Raw genomic sequence first — 20,073 nt, forward strand, 5'->3', positions numbered from 1 at the left:
CGGTCTATTTAAGCTTCAAGATGTCCAGTCATTCCCTCTGCTCTTTCATTACCAGCTCTGGCCTGCAGCTGTACCACACTCTTGCATCCACCTGTAGGCTCCGACTGGGGAGAGGGGGGTTAAATTATCATCCCATCACTCCTCAAATTTCTGCAAGTAAAATCAAACTGCAAGGAGTGATGAGGTCGGAGCCTAGATGCCAAACACAAACTTTGTTCTGCTGCTGCAATAAACATGAGTTGTCCGACTAAACCCTCTTCAAGAAAATATTTAGATAATAAATAAATAAAAAGGGAGACATCTGATTGGCTAGAGATGATTCCCTGCCTTTATACATCAAGCCATGGCAGCTGAGTCTCAAATGACCCACACAGAAATGGAATAAGTGACTTTTTTTCCACATAAATGTCACAACATGCAAATATGTTTTTGATGCAAATCACCAATACTTTAAAATACATGTTTTTGTGGATTTCAATTAGATATATGAAGAACAAGAAGAAATACATTTGTGAACCTTAATTGGCAATTATACTGAAGGACAGACATTGTTTGTGCACATTGAAAATGTTTTTTTTGCTGAGTCATTTGGTTATAAATTCTCAGTATGTTCATGAATCCTTCAGTATGCATTTATTACTATTTAAACTGATTAGGCTCCATACGTTTCTAACTAATTAGGATACAATAAGAAATGCATAAATCAGGTCTAAATTCTTTTCAAACACTCTTGCAATGGAGCAAACAATAATGATCGCTTGATGGTTGAATGCTAATGTAGCTGTAAAGTTCCCTAATAGTCTTATTATAGTTTGAAACGTGTCTCGCTGTCCTGCTGGAAAGCAGTGAAATTATAACTTTTTGTCAGATACCCTCATAATATCATTTCCAAACTGACACAGTAGTTAAAGTTCACATTTTATCCTCCCTTTTAACCACTTTAAATATGTCTCAGAGCTCCCCAGAACATGTCTGTGAAGTTTCTCGTTCTAAATCTGCTCTGATCCTGTATTTGATCATGTCTATAAACCCCTCTATTTCAGCCCTGCTCAGAACAGGCTGATTCTGTGTCTCTAGCTTTAAATGCAGATGAGCTGTGTCTGACCACGCCCCCCCCCTCTGGAAGGGCTTTCTCGCTCCATGACAAATTATTTATGGTGAGGGCAGAACAAACACCTATCTGTGGGAGTGTCACCCACCTGGGGGAGGGGTTACTGCCCTTTGTGATGTCATGAAGGGAAAATCTCCAAATGGCCTGTTTGAGCACACATTTTCTGAAAAGTGGAGCAGGCAGAACACAGAGGATGGACTTTTCTCATCATTTGGGGTTGGTTTATAGACAGACTAGGGACACATGTTAGTGTTGGACAAACACTAAAGTTTATTTTGCATAACATGTGACCTCTGACCTGTGATGTCAGAGGCACTTGTATGAATATAGTGCAGCCTTAACATTTAACAAAAAGATATGGCTCCAAGAAAAATATTTGTCAGTCGGGTTTCTAAAGGAACAGAAACTAAAAAAAAATAATCTATAAACAAAATGCAAAAAGGTAGCATATAAAACATACAGGTTTAAAAAAAAAAACCAAGAAGCTCTGTATGAAAAAAAAGTATTGTTCTAACATCTCACCCTTTCGCATAGCTGTGCAGGTGCAGTCCCAGTCTTCAATGGCATACGTTTATCTTGTTCAGGCTTTGTAGCTGAAGAAGTATAGACATTTTGAAAACTGAATGCAGCCCGCAGTAGGAGATAACGTCCTGAAAAAAGCACTGAATCAATTTAAAAATGACAAGCCACTGACTTAAATCTTCAAGGCTTGGGTAGAGAGAGGAAAATAAAACCATCTCTGACAGTAAGTTCAATTTACAAAGTGAGAAATGCCTCCTGAAATCATCAATAAAAAGTATGTCCTATCTCAGCTTGGCATCAACACATTCATGTCTGGAATGGGATGGTGGCTAAGATTGGAACAACTTTAGCAAAGTTCAAATATTTAGCAAAGGTCAGAGCGGGATTAGAGCCATGAAATATGTCTGTCGGTGTAAATCTCAGTGCCTGGTGCTGTGAAGTTTTTTTGTCTTGCGTGTGTGTGTGTGTGTGTGTGTGTGTGTGTGTGTGTGTGTGGGGGAACCTTTTTGAACTTGAGATGTTTGTGTTTTCGTCCAGATGAAGTGCTGTAAGTATTGGCCTGATGACACTGAGCTCTACGGTGACATTAAGATAACACTCCTGAAGACAGAAACGCTGGCAGAGTACACCGTCCGCACCTTTGCCATGGAGAGGGTGAGTCATACCCCGGCATTATTCTTCACCTCAGCTCCTTCTGCGTTATCTAACAATACATTTCTGGTTACGTCTGTTTCGTATGCTTAACTAATAATAGCATCTCATTCAACGTGTTTCTTTCAGAGGGGTTACCCTGCCAAACATGAGGTGTGCCAGTTTCACTTCACCTCCTGGCCTGAGCACGGGGTGCCGTACCACGCTACCGGCCTGCTGGCTTTCCTGCGCCGGGTCAAGGCCTCAACACCTCCCGACGCCGGGCCTGTGGTGGTCCACTGCAGGTAACTATCCACCTTCCATCCCCACAATGACCTTCAACAAACATCTGCTGTAATGCTTTTGATATTTCTAGATATATTGATATTGTTTCTTTGATGTTCAACACCATGCCATGTTTATTCCTTCTTCTGTATTTGCTTTTGTCTTTATCTTATTGAAATAACTTTCAGCGTCTTAGTGCTGTGCATGTGTAGGAGGAATGCACAATAGTGACAGCAGCAAGTAGGAAAAACTAATAAGACAGTCAAGTAGGATGTCGTATTTCACACCTAACAAGAATACATTTACAGAGATGGAGGCAGCACGATAATACATGATCAAGGAAACTGTGTGCCTTTTTAGTGGAGGGCTTTATTCTCTGTGTAGCTGTTTTTAATCATGCACAGAACTCCTGAACATTTCCTTGGCTGAGCTACGTGAGTGAACACAAATGGCTGACATTTTCTAGCTGGCTTTATCTGGACTTTTTTTCCTGCCAGCCCTTTAGTGCAATGTCTGCGTAAAGTCGGGGCTAGCCGATGTGTGAACGCAGCAGGACATTTTTTGAGAAAATTCACCACAAGCGAGCGTGTGGGGGTGATGACATTTAAATCACCGGATAGGTGTGATCTTCCTGGAAAACTTCTTCTTCCTGTTTTCTGCTCGCCAGTTTGTTCTTTAACACTGATACTGCGAATATGTCAAATGACACAAAGCATTGATGCAAAGTGGAAAAACTGGTTTGGGATTCTGTTGCGTCGTCCATCATCTTGCATTTTCTGCATTTCTTTTTTGCATCACATCTTGCCTTCCTGAGATCACTACACTCGCGATCGTTAAGTGTAGTCATTTCAAACATCATTATGCAACAAAGCACACATCTAAAATTACAAGTAACATCAGATGGCAGCAGTTATGGTACATTTACATTAACTTTTAAAGGGCAGAGGGTGTGTGTTCATAGATATTCACTTTGTTCTAAAATTCACCTTCTCAGACAGAGAGGATTAGATATAAAGGCCTCTTATTAAAACCCTCCTTCATATAAAGACCTGATAATTTCTGCAGTTTGGTAAATCAAGGCCCTGGTTCTTGTTTGAGAATTTACGGTGTGCTTGATAAATGTTCAGGTTAGACCCAGAAAACAAGAGGCTGTTACTCACTGGGAACTTAAAGGATAATTTTTTCTTTAAACCAGCGCCCTATTTTTGACATTCTTGGGCTCTAAATGACAAATATATTACAGAGATAGACCTTAAGCAGGATGCTTCTTTTCACCAGAAACAGAAGTTACATCTCTCTCTCTCCAAAGCTAACAAACTCCATAGACAAAAACAGTCATTCGTTCCACAGGGTGTAGGAGGTATTCGTCAACTGCTTTCATTGTTTGTTTGTTTGTTTGTTTGTTTGTCTGTTGTATTGTGTGTTACAAGAAGAAAGTGTGGGATGAGAACTAAGAATTAAGGGATTTAATTCACACAATAACACACAAAATCAAACAGATTCTAGGGATAAGATTTAAAATACTCCAAATATTGACATCAGAGATGATCAGAAACATTAATGATATTACTTTCATGTGATTTCTGTTGTTGAGCTCTAAAAGCTAAAAAAAAAAAAAAAAAACACCCTCCAAAGTCGTCTTAGCTTATTTTTAACAAAGGCATCAAAAGGTCAAGTACAAGAACTGTCATTGTTTGTTATCTACGCTCTACATTTCATAACCTGATTGTACAGTGAGCCACCAAGTGTGTGAGTGTGTGGGTGTGTGTTAAATATATCGCAGTATAAGACTAGCAATCAAGAGAAATATGAACATGGGTAAATATCACAGGAGAAATGAAGGTGTCCATTAATAACTGTTGAGATCTTGCAATGATCTTATAGTTTTATTTTAAACCAATCTGCCTCTGTGCCACAGCTCATTGCTGCTTCTAATTCTGATGAAGCGCTGATCCCTCTGCGTCTTATCATAAATGATGGGCTGCTTCGACGATGTTGATGCACTGCGGCGAGATGTTTTTGTTTTTTTATTCCATTTTGGAGAAAATAACTATGGAGACAAATATGTTCGTGAGGAATAAAACATCTCAGTCCAGGCACTTACATGGGTTTCCAAGGAACCAAAGTGTACCTAGAGTGTGCTGATGCATTCACAAACACCCACTCCAGCCTTTATCGCTGTGTTAGACCCACACATGACAGCCATAGGGCACTACATAGAGCATTTTTAAAAGTCTCAGCACTCGCTGAATAAAAAAGGTTTTTCGCTTTCAAACTTCCAACTTGGATTTTCCTTTGATACCAGAGCATAATGGTCACTGTATGTCTTTCCTTTCTTTCCAGAACAAAGCGCCTTATTATTCTGGACTTTTGAGCAGAGATTCTTGATCATTACTAAAGGCTCCCCGCCGAGACGTTCTCATTTCACTGTTGTATTCAGGCATGTCGATCCTTCTCCTCTCCCCTCTTTAACAGCATGGGGGCAGGCAGGACCGGCTGCTACATTGTGCTGGATGTCATGCTGGATATGGCTGAGTGTGAAGGAGTGGTGGACATCTACAACTGTGTCAAGACGCTCTGCTCCCGACGAATCAACATGATCCAGACTGAAGTAAGTGGGAGGGCCGCTCTGTGGTCAGAGAGGCTGACATTATTAACCACAAGCTCACATGTTTTATTTCCTCAGCTTGAACCTTCTGGTAGTCACCTTCCTTTAGTCGCCGTTTTATTTGACCATTCTCATGCTATCTATACCTAGAATTTAGTTCATTTTTCAGGCTGGAAAAGTATCTGAAATAACATTTTTACATGAATGCCTGTGGAGGAGGAAATGTTCAGACGCATTTCTCGAACTTGCAAGATGACGGCCTAAATACACTTCATAACGATTAAACTCTGCAATCTAAATTCTAAAATGAGGTTGCAAATATTTACAGCAAAAGTACTCTGTGCCTGGGGCAGAATAACAAGCTGAAAACGCAAAATCACATATGCTTTAAAGTCTTGTTATTTGCACATTGAACAGCGATTCCATTTATTTGTCTTATAAGCTCAGTTTGGTCTTGACCTTCTTTGCCAAAAAAACATCTGCCTGCGCTGGTCAACAACTACAGTCATAAGACACAATTAAGTCGAGGCAGCACTTTAAAATGAGTGCTTATGAAACGCCGATGCTGTCGCAGTAAATTAACAAGATGACCTCACAAGAGTCACAGACGAAACACCAGTATCACAGGAAAATAATGTTGTGTGCCTCTGTTGTAGAGATGGGACAGTGGATAGAGTTGGAAATCAGGGAGAGAGAGAGAGAGAGTGGGGAATGACATGCAGGAAAGGCGCTACCCGTGCCGCCCGCCTGGAGGACCAAAGCCTCCGTACATGGGGCGCGCACTGTTTTGTATTTTTGATAGAGTATTTTTACTGGCCTGAGTGGGCCTGTATCTTTCACTTGTGCGTTCAGACCAGCGGACCAGGTGTCATCCTGAGCCCTGGCAGGATATTTCAGTTACAGCTCTGAGACAATAATAATTTCTTGAAAAGGAGGAGAATATGTGACCTTTTCATATCTGAGTAATATATCAACACTTACTATACTAGTTTATTTTCGTCTTCAACTAAAGAAAACAGAGTTACTACAAGAGTAAATACATCTAATATAAATTAGAAAAATGTTCTATTATTATCTATAAAGCCGTGAGTGGAATGGTATGTATGGTAAATATCAACAAAACAGTTTTTATTTTCCTCGTAATTTCTTCTTTCCACCTTTCCATGTAGCCGAAATGCTCTGCCAGTTGAATTCATGTTTATGCAATTACAGGGCACATCAAATATGTTAAACAAGCTTGGAAGAGGGACAGTGAAATGTCTGTCATTTTGAGTGGACTCTTGTGTCTTTGATCTTTTGTTTGGTTGGATGTCAAAACAAATCGGCTTGTGTCGTCGTTAATTGCACAGCTCATGACGTTTTTTTTAAGTACTGTGTGTGGGCAGTGTTTTGCTCCTCTGATGTGAGATTTCTCTACTTTTGGCCCATTTATATGCCGTTTTCTGCTTGAAAACAATGAGTTAGAGTGGGCAAGGCAATGAAATGAGAAATGTTTGACAGTTTTTTTTTTTCTTTTTACTAATAGTAAACTTTCAGCAGCAGTAATTAAATCCTGCATTGTTCCTCACAAGTGGCCAATTAATAGCTTGGAGTTTCACGAGTGCAGCGAGTGTTTTTGTTCAACTTTGTTAATTTGTGAACGTTTCTCCCTGCGTCTGCCTTTTAGGAGCAGTATGTGTTCATCCACGACGCCATCCTGGAGGCTTGTCTGTGTGGCGAGACGGCCATCCCGGTCAACGAGTTCGCTCTCACCTATAAGGAGATGCTGAAGGTTGACTCTCAGAGCAACACCTCGCAGCTCAGAGAGGAGTTCCAGGTAAAGCACTGGATATATTTTTAAAGTTTGGGACTGTAATCTCTTTGTTTTGTTATTGCATTCCTCTTCATGGTTCATGAGCTGTCCTAGGGCTGTGTTTGTACCCTAGCTTGTAAAATGGGTAATAAAACAAAGTTTCTCAGAGAAAGAAAAAACATTAGTTGCCCACTGACTCTCTGCCTATTCGGCTAACATCGCAACGAAGGCACATCGTAGCAGACTAGCAGGTTAGCTGATGAGTTATGGATATCTGTGGATATCTGGGAAGCGTGTCAGTCTTCATGCTTGATAGCTTTTTAGCAGGACCACTTTAGTTTAGGCTCAGTTTTGGTCTCCACCTTGTGCTTAAAAACAGGAATAAAGAGACAACCTGGTAGCTTAAATGTCATAATCCTCCTCAGCCCCCAGAAGCAAACATTTATAATACATAAAATAACAGATAAGAACCTTCGAGAGATTTTGTTGTGCAAATTACATAAAAAGTAGGTTAGCCACATGGCTATGCTAAGCTTCTTTTCACAGTGCAAACAATTAGCCATAGACTGTATGAAAGCACGGATGTAGTGTCAGTGAGGTCAGTGAAAATTGGCATTTTTATTAACATATTTATTTCAAACTTATCAAGATTGGTCCAATCAGGGTTAGCTTTCACTGTATGTGTGCATGAGTAAACCTCCCTGGCTCTAAGAAATAAATACTCAATTAATTATCATGAGAGTGATTACCACCAAGGCTAAAGCTGAGTACATTAAACAAACCGTAAGAGGTCAGCTGAAAAGATACATACTGCAGTCGAGAACATGTATTTATCTGTTTATGATGGTACGGCCCTGTGCATTTAAAGCCAGCATTATGAAGTTATTGATTGGGTGGCCTTTAGCAAGAATGCTATTTTCTATCCGAAGCAGCATAGCTACAATGCCCTCTTAGTGCTGCTCATATGAGACGTCCAACAAGACAGACTAATTGCAACTTGTTACTGACACACAACGTTCAGGGTTACGAGCTATAATGGACTTTTAATTTAGTCCAAACCAATAGGGAGCTGTTCGATATATATTAAGCCAGTTAGAAAATCAGTTCATTTCAGTTTCAATTGCTCCGCGTAATATTCTTATTCATTATGTATGAGATTCTGCTGAATGTGTTTTTATCCATTAAGCCTTGAGGGGGTTTTGACTGATAATTAATGTGTTTTTTAAAGTTTTCCAGAGATAGTTATGCTTGTCAAGTATTGACACAGAGACTGTTTGAGCGGAGAACATTTTTTATAGCATCCGTCCATCTGTCTTTGATCCTATTTCCGTTACTCTGCGTCCGTCACCGCTGATCTTAATCTTCATCCTCAGTCTTTTCACATTATCTCAGCATCTAAAATGAGAAGACATTCTCAAACACTCATGCCAACCTTTGTAATTATCTCCCCCCCCCCCCCCCCCCCCCCCCCACAAACACACACACACACTCCTCCTCATTTTCCTTTTCCTCCTCCCTTAGACTCTAAACTCAGTGACTCCTCACCTGGATGTGGAAGAGTGCAGCATTTCCCTGATGCCCAGAAACCGGGAGAAGAATCGCAGCATGGACGTCTTGCCGCCAGACCGGTCCCTGGCCTTCCTCGTCACCACTGAGGGCGAAAGCAGCAATTACATCAACGCAGCACTCGCTGACAGCTTCCTGCGGCCCGCAGCCTTCGTGGTGACCCCGCACCCGCTGCCAGGAACCACCACCGACTTCTGGAGACTGGTGTACGACTACGGCTGCACCTCTGTGGTGATGCTCAACCAGCTGAACCAGTCCAACTCTGCCTGGGTAAGAGGAGGCGGGGGGGCTTTTAAAGCAGCGTGAGATTACGCTGTCTACACAACATGTACTGGAAGTAGAAGTCATTTAATGTTAATCTCATCATGTCGAGCTCAAACTTTATGATTATCAGCTTGCCTCTTGTGATATACAAATCATAGGCAACCAAAAAACCCTCAGACTGCACCTGCATCCCAGCTCAATCCTGATCAGTGCCATGAAGTGTTTTCACATCCACTTTAAAACTGAGTTTGGATGTCATGTCTGCAGTGCAATAACATCCAGTTGAACAGCCAAGCCATGACAAATAGATGCAAATTCACAGACACTCAAAAGACCTCGCAAAAATCTGGTTTTTGCATCTGTTTATTTTTTTGGAAGCGAGGGAGCCACAGGTCAGATTTGAAGCCACAGGCTTTTGAAAAAATTAAAGTTACTAATTCTATATTTTCTAATATTAGAACCACTTGAGCAGGATCATGAATAAGCTATCTTAAACAGACATTTTTTGAAGGATTCATCTTCACACTTTATTTGGCACCCAGTATTGACGTCTACATCACTGCATATGTATTAAAAAAAACATATCCTGCTTTGACATGTGTTGTTGATCCATAAATAACAATGACTGTTAGCGGTGACAGCATGTCATTCATACCGCCCGTACCTTCAGATTAGAGGTGAATGTGACACACAGTACAGTAAGGATGGATCATCACATGTCTGGCCTCTAACCACAGAGCTTCCATCCTGCATCAGGCCGTCCATTTCATTTGCATACATTGTTAACACGTTCTTAACGTTTGTTTGCTCATGCGTGGGATTGTCCCGCCGTCTCCCTATCACCACTCTGTCACCGTGTCATGTTGGATTCCCCGCTCAACATTTCCAGCCGTGCCTGTCAGCTGCAGCCTGTCCTTCCCCCTCTGTCACTCTCTCCTTCTTCTTCTCCTTTGCTTGCCACTGGATTAGCAGACACTCTCAGTTTGCCCTCCTGAGTCGGAGCTGCCCGTCTCCTGTCTCAATGTATAAATATTTATCTCCCCACCTTTCCAGTGTGACCTGTTAATACCCTTCTGTCAATGTGGAATGCCATTATCACTTCCTACTCCAGGGGTCCCCTCAACCCTAAAGTGACCGCAGCACACGTCAGCATGTCATCGCCGCTTCCACACACCCCCCCCCCCCCTCCCCCATCCTGTTGGCCAGAGGGACGCACGCGTCTCTGAAGCAGCGGTGATGGGAGACCTTGGCTTTTTGCGTGCACCAACCTCTTGGCTAACTTCCTGTTTATCTCTCCCAGGCATAGCCAAGGTCTCCTACTCTATTAATTTATAATGTGCTAATGGTAATGATTTCCACTCATGCATAATGCATGCTAGGTGACCGCTGCTCATGTGAAGGATTGTTCTGGGGGAACGAGCGTTTTTTTTTTTTTTTCCCTCTCATTTAATTTACGGTTGCTATTTGTAGATAATCATTGTCATTTAGGCTAATTGTCTCTGCTGTCAATACTCAGGTGTCTTGTTACCGGGCTTCACCATCACTGACTGCTGACATAATGATTTGTCCCGCCGCAAGCAAGTGTGGGCTAATGACCTGTTAACCTCTGTCCCCTCTTTTCCTCTCATGTCTCCTCTTCATCTCTATTCTTTTTTTCCTCTCTCATCTCTCATCATTCCCCTTCCCCCTCCCCCTTCCCCCTCCCCCCCTCTCTTCCATTCCTCAGCCTTGTCTGCAGTATTGGCCTGAACCCGGGTTGCAGCAGTTTGGGCCGATGACAGTAGAGCTCTTGTCCAGGACGTCCGATGATGACGTTATCATCCGTCTCTTTGGGGTTCAGAACATCACCCGGGTAAGTGGACAGAAAACCACCATGAACAAATATCATGTTTCTGGTCAAAAAAAGATGGTGGAGAAACCAAATGAGGTAATGGGTGATCCACAAAGTTCAGCATACCCAGACTCTCTGTGAGTACGCTGGCTCCACAAGGCCTAGAGTTGCACTCGGTTGAACCTTTCATAGGCTGCACATGAAAGAGAGACCGAGCAGTTGGGGGTTCAGTGCCTTGCTCAGGAAGTGAACTGGCACCTCTGCAGCTACAAGACCAATTTCTAGACATGGTCCGCACCAGGACTTGTACTGGTGACCCTCTGGTTTCCAACCCAAGTTCCTTACAGACTGAGCTACTGTTTGTTTTCTCCATATCATCCACCTTAGATTCCATGACTTTATCTCATGAAAGGATACAAATGCCTTCAAATAGAAACAAATATTAAGATCTAAGTGGGAACTCTGAATCAATCCAAGCTGCCTTGATTTGTCAGTTTGACAGAGTAAATGGCTAAGAGCTCATTAATCAAATGTTTTATTTTCTTATCTAATTAAATGTTTTTGCTGTAATGTTGGATATGGACAAAAGCATTGGCTCAAGTCCTCCCTCGGCAGAGAACTGTTTCAGCTCCTGTCTTGCTGTGAGAAGCATTTCCTGGCTCGACATCATTCTTTTTTTTTTTTTTTTTTTTTAAAGAGGGTTAATGAAGCCCGGCACTAATAAAAAGATTCTGAATAAGCGACCTATAGGTGCCAGCAGTGGGAATGATATACGGCATAATAAACCTTCTTTCTTTACCACCGACATGATAATATTAATAGCCACATAAAGTCTCTAGACCTGTTTAATGAGCAGATATGATCCTATCTGACACTTGATGTGAGGATAAGACAAAGTAACTGAAAAAGCTTCTATTCAATGTTTTATTTTGGCGTTTGTGTTATTGAATGTGTTTTTCTGTGGTAACATTTATGTTTGAGCATCATAGAGTAGCTCCAGCTCCCACTTTTCACTGTACCGCCTCTTCTAGCTCCCACACTTTGACCGTAAGTAGCGCCTTTAGCTCCTCAGAAGTCTCCTGTAGGTTATTCCAGCAGCTAGTCGAGCAGATCTGTCCCTGTCCAAACGCCTCCCTTAATTGACAAAAACCCCTCTAACCCCTGGACCTCCCTCAGGGTGGTCTAAACCTTCCCTGTCAGTGCCTCCATCAACCTCCCACTCACCACCCAGCCCCTTAAACATCTCGACACCAAATCAAAATCTGTTCCCACATGGCCTCTCTGCAGGATACCGAGGAGACAGACTCCACAGATCAAGACACTGCTAGCCTCTGTCCTAAGAAGGTACTCCTTTGTCCAGTAGATTTAGCGAAGGTGCTTTGAGTATAGTAACCAAACAATAACTCCTTTTTTTACCTGGGTATAATAAGCCTGTCACCAAACTCATGACTTTTTTTCTAACAAAGATACCATGTGATTTTTCTGACCACTAGTAGGGCTAGTGATGGGTTTTAACTTGAACGAAAGTAACAAGTAGTTTATCTTTTTTTTTGTGTCCCAGTAGAGTACTTCCTGGTTTGCTCTGTTGTGCTTTGTTTGGCTTGGAAAGGCAATAAGTCCAACCTACCATTTTTACCAAAGAGACTGTTCTCACATCCCATGAGAAACCAAAAGTCACGGTTGAAGACATATATTAACCCAAACCATGATCTTTTCCCTAACCCATGATCTTTTCGAACTTAACCAAACTGCAGCTGAACCGAACTTAACCGAACAACCTCAACTCTGTCTTTGTGCCTTGGCCAAACCAAATACACAATCAAGGTGGAGAAACCGTTTCAGTTCGGTGAAGTTTGAAAAGATAATGGCTTCATGTCAAACTGTAATACACAACTTTGAGCGTTGACGTCCAGTAGATGTCACACTTCAGCACCAATCAAAGCTGTCCCTTCAGCACACCACCATCCCATCCCCTCCCTAAGTTGTTCGACCAAGTTCATCTGTTTCTACAACTGAGCCCCATTCAGATATTCTGCCCCTATTAGCTTTATTAGCCAAGTATGTTAAGGCATACAAGGCATTTGGCTGCGGTTGACTCTCAGGAGTGAAAAAGGTAAGGCACGATAAGGCACTGACAGAACAGAGGGAGAGACTGGAAATCTTGAAGCTTAAATAAACCGCTCAATTGGGAGGATGTGTGTGTGATTGGAGATCGTGAGAATGACGCCTGTCAGAGTAAAATCCGTGCAGCTCCAGTTGTCTGTGTGAACTGGCTCGCAGGTGTCGCCTCATTAATGTGTCTCCTAAATGAAGGCTTTAAAAAAATGAGCTTCCAACGCTTTTATTTTGTGTGGATATCTGGACATAAACATAGCTGTGTTTTAAAAAGAAATTCAACCAGGTACCTTCAAGGTACCGTCTCCCAATGTCCACGCCCTTTCTTACACTTAACACAGGAACTCTCAGTTCTTCAAGTGCTGGAAGAAAAAAAATCCAAACACCAGCCTGAAGAAGGTCCAGTAAAGAATCCAGATTGTTTGATTTCTTGAGACTTCAGCAACATTTAGAGCATGAATATGGGTGACCCACCAGCTGGTATTTTAAAACGTTGTGACTTCTAAAAGACAAAGACAACACAGCCCCTGTTTTTTTTTTTTTTATTTGGACTTTATGTACAGCAAACTTCGAGGGATTTACTTCCTTTCTGATCCAGCTGTTGATACTTTCAGTTAGGATGCATGTTGGTCAATAATAAGATCAACTCCAGTATTATATGACTTGAATGTGAGCTACAGTACATTTCTATACGCTGCAACTTTAACAGCCAATAACAAGTACAGAACTGGAGAACCACGTTTCAACTTGAGCAGGTTGGAAGTGTTGACAGTTTCCCCTCCGGCTGATAACCAGATAGACGTTTGAATATGTGTGGAGCGTAACAGACGAGGCGTACTGTATGATGGCTTCTGATGGAAAGTCTTAAAACCTTGATTAACCTTTTCTTCACTTTCCAAAACTCTCGCTCTCTTTTAGTTGCAGGAAGGCCAGCTGGTGGTGCGTCACTTCCAGTTCCTGCGCTGGTCTCCGTACCGCGACGTGCCCGACTCCAAGAAAGCCTTCATTAGCCTCCTGGCTCAGGTTCACAACTGGCAGAGGGAGTGTGGAGAGGGACGCACCATTGTCCACTGCCTGTGAGTGTGCCTGCAAACAATTTTATGCATACAATCATTTTCTCATCTCCTTTTTTTTTTTTTTTTTTTTTTTTGAATCACAGAGTGAAAGTGGTATTTCTTACACTTGGGCCCTACTTACGACCTACTATATACGTTGGGGATTTACTGAAATATTGGTATATAGGATGTATATATATAATGCTTTAGCCAGCAGCAATATAACAGGCAATGTAATTCAGTGTGTCTGATCACAGTATGTCCCCTAATTGTGCTTGCCACTGACAGACTCAGAGTTGAATTCTAAGTGTCTATACAGAGGTATAATTTTATTTTAAAAGTCAGATAAATCTGTTTTAAGAGCCTTTTTAAAGGCACAAGACTACATCAAGAAAACAGTCATTTCACGTTGCAGAACATGACAGTCGCGGGTCTATCAAAACCCAGACAGGTGTTTTATTTTGAGTTGTTATTTTTTCTTGTACACATTTGTTTTGTTCAATCCATAACAACCATTCACGACACCAAAGTCGTCCAATAACACAAATGAGCTCAATGATTGAGGCAGCAGTAGAGCAGCACCCACCACGCTCCGCTCAATATAATTATTAAGTGATAAAAACAAACTCTGAGTTGACCGTAGTTGAGACAAATGGCCGAAACCAACCTGAGGAAGAAGAATATGTTTACTGACAATGTATGCAAATATAATATATATGATGTTTTTATCACAGCAACAGTTTGGCAGCGTTCAGTGGCAATTACCGCGTCCTCATGCAGCAGTCTTTGGCGTAACATTCGCTGTTTCCACGGCAACGGTAAACGTGTCGTGTCTGTCATGGCGGCTCTGTCATGGCGACCACCATTAAAAGACATGTCCCTTTACAAAATGATAATTGTTGCATTATCATTATCAAGAACTCAACAACAAAAAACATACATAGACAATTTAGATATTTTAGTGTAGAAATTCTTCTTGTGGTACATTTAAACAGAAAAGTCGCTCTGTAGGGAGCCTTTGTTGTCAAACACTCAAAGTTAACACACTTTGACCGAGCCTATTTGCCCATAAGGAATACATTGCAGCCTTTACAGCCTGTTTATCAGTCCAAAAGCTTTTTGTAAAGATTAGCACAATTTTTACATTTTCAGCTGCAGTCACTGTATATTGAATCCAACAATTTTTCATCAGACTTTTAAATCTAGTATGAAATTGAACATCTGCTCGTGAATTTTATTCTTGATATATTCTTGCATAAAAATTTAATTCATTGAAAGTGCTTTCAGATTCTCTATGATAGTATGGACTTTTGAATATTTAGACCTCGAGATAAATGTGTTGTTATACGAAGCCGTGCAGGATATTGTTCACTTTCCTACGTCTATTTAAAACATGCCATGGTAAAAAGAGATCTTGTTTAACTTTGGAATGATTAAAATCATTAAGTCCAAGTTACAGAGAGAAAAACTTCCCATTTAGTGAGCGAGTCTGTACATTAGCTGCATTAGCATTAGCCCTTTTGATCTCTGGAGGTCAGAATATGTGTTAGTCATCTCATATCTGATTAAATCCCTGCTCCTGTATTTTAATGAGAACTTTGCTCTGATATTCATCTTGAAAGTCTGCCAGTTGGCCTTTTTCTGACAGCATGCCTGATCTGTGCTCAGTCAAACTGTGACATTTCATTCTAAAGCTCCCCCCTCAGAGAGGCTGCCTGAGCTGCTCTACCACATCTTTATTAGGTCACTCATGTCTCAATTATTCTTTTCCATGTGTTTATATATATGTGTGTGTGTGTTTGTGTCTTTTCTGGAGTAGGAATGGTGGCGGTCGAAGCGGAACTTTCTGTGCCTGCACCATGATCCTGGAAATGATTCGGCACCACAGCATGGTGGATGTTTTCTTTGCCGCCAAAACACTGCGAAACTCCAAGCCAAACATGGTGGAGACAATGGTGAGCACGGATAATCTTTTTTTTACTCTGTTCTAATGTGACATATGGCTGCCGGCTCAGACAGGGAATGTCATGTTGAGAAACTCCACTCAGAGAGGACAAAGACATGAAATGATCTATTTAATCACATACACCGTAAAACCCAGAATATCAGATTCACCTGTATGTAAGACGCAGTATGTTTGAGGGGTCTCTCAAAGGAAAAACAAGTTTACATTTTCTTCTTGTCTGATTTCCATTGCGCCCAGCAAAGTCCACAACATTGATAATTCTGGCTGATTGTGAGCCATAATCCGCAAAATATTCCCTCCTCTTCTGGTGGGCATATTTTTACAGCTAACATGGCTGTAAGCTAGCTTCCCTCCTGAACACATAGAGTAGTGATATATCAAGCTTTATGGTCAGTTTGTTGTTGTTTGCTCTATTTTATTTTTAACAGGTCAATAATTGGAAACATCACTTTACATTCACACCTCTGTTTAGTCAATTTAAGGATTTTTTAAAAATGTAAATCCGACGTTCTGCAGTCACAGAGAAAAATCTGGTCTAGAGGCAACAGTGTTACCAATGTCTCCACCCACAGTAACCTCAAGACATGAATGCTTTTGAGTAAGCAGATTAGGCATCACTATACACCAAATGAATCCTAACAGTCATCTTCATGTAGAGCTGAAATAAAGGGCCTCTGACCTTTGTTTTTGGTCTCACATTGATCATAGGCATGGTTGTATCTTGGCAGACTAGCATTCATTTCTGAGGACAAGCATAAACAGTGTTTCAAAGGCACATTGCATATGTTTTCATCTTGTGCATGCAGATTCATGGCAAAAACCCCAAGTAAATTAAAGGTTTAAAGGATAAGGCTGGAGACATTCCATGTTTTCGCTACAATAAACAAACCCCATGAATACACCTAAACAGACATGCATTCTCCCTTAACACTCTGTGACTCCGCTACCCTGTCTGCAGCACTAAACCTCCTACTTAAGATGTAAATCTTCAGAGGATTACTTTGACATCTTTGGAAATGCACATATTGACATATTTCTGACTATAACACAAGTAGATCAATACATTGATACTGCTCTTATACTTTCTTGCTAATTATAAAGCAGAGTTTAATCTATGATTAAATCTGCCCTTGTTTTCAGGGAGTAGCTGGAAACTACATTAGGAAAAGGGTTAGCTTTACTTAGCCTAGCATGAAGACAGGAAACAATAACATGGTGCTGTTTCTAGTTAACTTTCTGCCAACTTTAACTTTGAAGTTTTTTTTCTTACTTATTTGTTTAATCTGAATGATAAAGCTCTAGGAAATATAAGAATCTAGTTCTGTATGTTTAAGAAACAACAGACTGTTGTATTTCTCGGTCAGATGCAGTGGCTGTCTTTGGTTATAATGTCCACTAAATGTCATTAAAGGTCACATATTCTCCTCCTTTTCAGCAAGTTTAAATAAGTCTCAGAGCTCCCCAAAACACGTGTGTGAAGTTTCTTGTTCTAAATCCACTCTGATCCTGTATTTGATCATGCCTATAAACCCCTCTATTTCAGCCTTGCTCAGAACAGGCTGTTTCTGTGTCTGTACCTTTAAATGTAAATGAGCTGTGTCTGACCACGCCCCTCTCTGGAAGGAGATGTGGCTCTGGCTTTTTTGCACCATGTCCTAGTGTTTACGGTGAGAAGGCAGACTAAGAGGGCAGAACAAACACCTAGCTGTGGGAGTGTCACCCACCTGTGGGGAGGGGTTACTGCCCTTTGTGATGTCATGAAGGGAAAATGTTCTGTTCTGTTTCTGACATCTAAAACCTTCTTATTCTTGTTTCAGGAGCAGTACCGGTTCTGCTACGACCTGGCCCAGGAGTACCTGGACTGTTTGGAGGTCAGATAGCACCAATCCCTTACTGCTCGCCCCTCTGTGAGGAGAAGGTCTGGTTCTTGGATTCTGCATCTTGGATCTCTAGTCCTGCCTCCTTAGTCCAATGTATACACCTCTGGTTGTGTTCTTCGCCATGCCTGGATGAAACGCTGTCTGTCATAAAGACTGAGTGACAAAGCCTGCTGGACAACTTGTAACATATTACTGAAACCTTCTTTGTTTTTTTGCTTTTCCTTGGCGCTCTGATCCAACCTGTACTCCTTTGTGCCACTTTACACCGCCGAACCAGAGGACACCTAACAGGAATGGAGTTAATTTTCTATCTAAGCCACTGTCAAGGCAGCCGGACTTCCTGTTGTACACCTGGATGACAGGATTCAAGGGTTCAGCTGTGTCCTGCCTTACTATGAACAAACACTGAAAAGGAATAGCAGTTGGTTAGGACCGCTGGCTGATATTTGTGTTTGTTTGTAACACTGTAAATGGTGCAATCTGCTGTTGGTGAACATCCCATGTTGTACTGTACTATATTGAACTCTATAGAATCATGGGTGAGGCTGATGATGAAGGTTTACTGAGAGGGAAGGAAAGACGTCGGTCACATCTGATGGGACATATCTGTACAGTAAAGTTGTCTTGGACCTAATTTCTCTTTATTTATTTTACGTGTATATACAGTAGATGTTTTCTTTTTTTCCTCTCCCCCGCCGTCCGGTTGTTTCTAGATGTTCTCTACGTCTTATCAATGTGCCAATCCATTCTCTCTGTGTCTGTAAATGGGGACCACTTCAGCATCTGCATGCCCAGTCTTAAGTGTTTCATCGCAGTGTGTGGCCCAAGTCTGCTTTAGGGTGGATTCTGTGACGCGAATCCCTCCGCTAGTCCTGAGAGATCTGTAAGAATAACCACGTGTTGCTGTGAGAATACGGCGGAAATCTGTTGCTTTCTAAATTTGTATTTATTCAATGTGTTTTATTTTCTAAATAGTGTATAAAACAGGAAAATAAATAAAATATGTTGTTGCCTAACAACCGAGCTTCGTGGTCTCATTTTTTTATATTGGCAGTCTGAACCTGATATTTGTCATGTCCGCGTCATGGTAAATGCAAAATGGGCTTCAGCTTGTAAAATGCTTTTCAAGTCTTCTGACTACTCAAAGCACTTTATATCTCAGGTCTCATTCACACATTCACACACTGATGACAGAGGCTGCCCACAGACACATTGGACATGTGGCTGCAGGAGCTGGGGATCGAAGCCCCAACCTTCCGGTTGAGAGACGACCGACTCTACCAACTGAACCACAGCCACCCCGCTGAATGTATAAATGGATCCCTGAATGGAAAAAGCCCATTGGTCGAAGTACCAGAACATCTGAAGCGGGTGATGACATTGCTTATAGAAAATCAACCAAACTACACGATGTGTTGCATAAACACTGCAAATAAAAATAATGAGCACAAAACAGCTCAAAACCGACACAAATCGAGGCACCGGTAGCGTACTGGTCAGTGCAAGGGCCCATGTACGGAGGCCAAAGTCCTCCAAGAATCCGACCTCTGGCTCCTTTCTCACATGTCATTTACCATTTTCTCACTCCCTGAGACTCAAAACAACTAAAAAGAGGAGCAGAATTAATTTAAAAATACTTGAACTCGAAAATCCCATTGAAAATGGGTAGAGACATGCAAAACAAACACAAGAAGACATGATAAGAAACTTAAAACAGGGGCGCACGCCTCCATGCATGGAGGCTGCAGTCCTCTAAGCGGGCGGCCCAGGATAGCACCCAATATAGAAGCAAAATAACCAAAAAGCACTTTAACACCACAGGTCACTCCCACCCATTTACTTCCATTCACACACTGATGGTAGAGGTTGCTGTGTGAAGTGTCAATCAGAAGTAACTAATCCCATTCACACACATTCATACGCTGCCAACTGAGCCATTAGTCACCTGACCCGTAAGGTAATAAAAAGGAGACTCAACAATGGCAACCAAATGATGCACACCTCTAATTTGGATTTACAAAAAGCACCTTTTTATTCATGACACATTTAATATCAGAATATTTAAAGTTGAATCTATATATTGCAATGGAATAAATCGTGTGGATTTATCAGTTTCCCAGCTTGGATTTTTACTAACTAGTTAAGTTCCCAGCCTGTTCCTGTGTGCAGGGCTCCAGCTGCACTCTGCAAAGGTATTTTGAACCACGTCTGAGTTTGCACCAGAAGACTTGTTGATGCCCTCCTCAGCACATTCAGAGATATTGCTGCTTAAAAACTCAACAGTTCAATTGCTTGACCTGTCTTTTAATTTATGCTTATCATTTAATTAGCCACTTTAATTGACTTGTGTTATCGTTAGCACCAAACAGAGCCGCTAGGATGGAGCCACCTCTTTAATTGGAGGGTCTTGATGATCCATTGATCGTGGGGCGGAAGCTCTTAATCTGC

The 20,073-nt window shown here is 41.5% G+C and overlaps 1 protein-coding gene across 8 annotated transcripts in view; it reads left to right on the forward strand.

Moving 5' to 3' along the window:
* The window catches only part of ptprua (protein tyrosine phosphatase receptor type Ua), a 205,373-nt gene extending 186,729 nt beyond the window's left edge, over window positions 1–18,644 (forward strand). For all 8 annotated transcript variants that reach the window (XM_020638009.3, XM_020638011.3, XM_065948006.1 and 5 more), the window contains 9 exons: window positions 2,171–2,287; window positions 2,414–2,568; window positions 5,024–5,159; window positions 6,823–6,972; window positions 8,470–8,784; window positions 10,505–10,630; window positions 13,643–13,800; window positions 15,599–15,734; window positions 17,563–18,644. In XM_020638009.3, coding sequence (XP_020493665.1) covers window positions 2,171–2,287; window positions 2,414–2,568; window positions 5,024–5,159; window positions 6,823–6,972; window positions 8,470–8,784; window positions 10,505–10,630; window positions 13,643–13,800; window positions 15,599–15,734; window positions 17,563–17,625 — 1,356 coding nt within the window. In that variant the 3' untranslated portion in view covers window positions 17,626–18,644. The remainder of the gene's footprint in view (window positions 1–2,170; window positions 2,288–2,413; window positions 2,569–5,023; window positions 5,160–6,822; window positions 6,973–8,469; window positions 8,785–10,504; window positions 10,631–13,642; window positions 13,801–15,598; window positions 15,735–17,562) is intronic.
* Window positions 18,645–20,073: the final 1,429 nt, after the last annotated feature.

This window comes from Labrus bergylta, chromosome 19 (genome assembly GCF_963930695.1).
Source record: "Labrus bergylta chromosome 19, fLabBer1.1, whole genome shotgun sequence".
In the NCBI taxonomy this organism is placed as follows: Eukaryota; Metazoa; Chordata; class Actinopteri; order Labriformes; family Labridae; genus Labrus; species Labrus bergylta.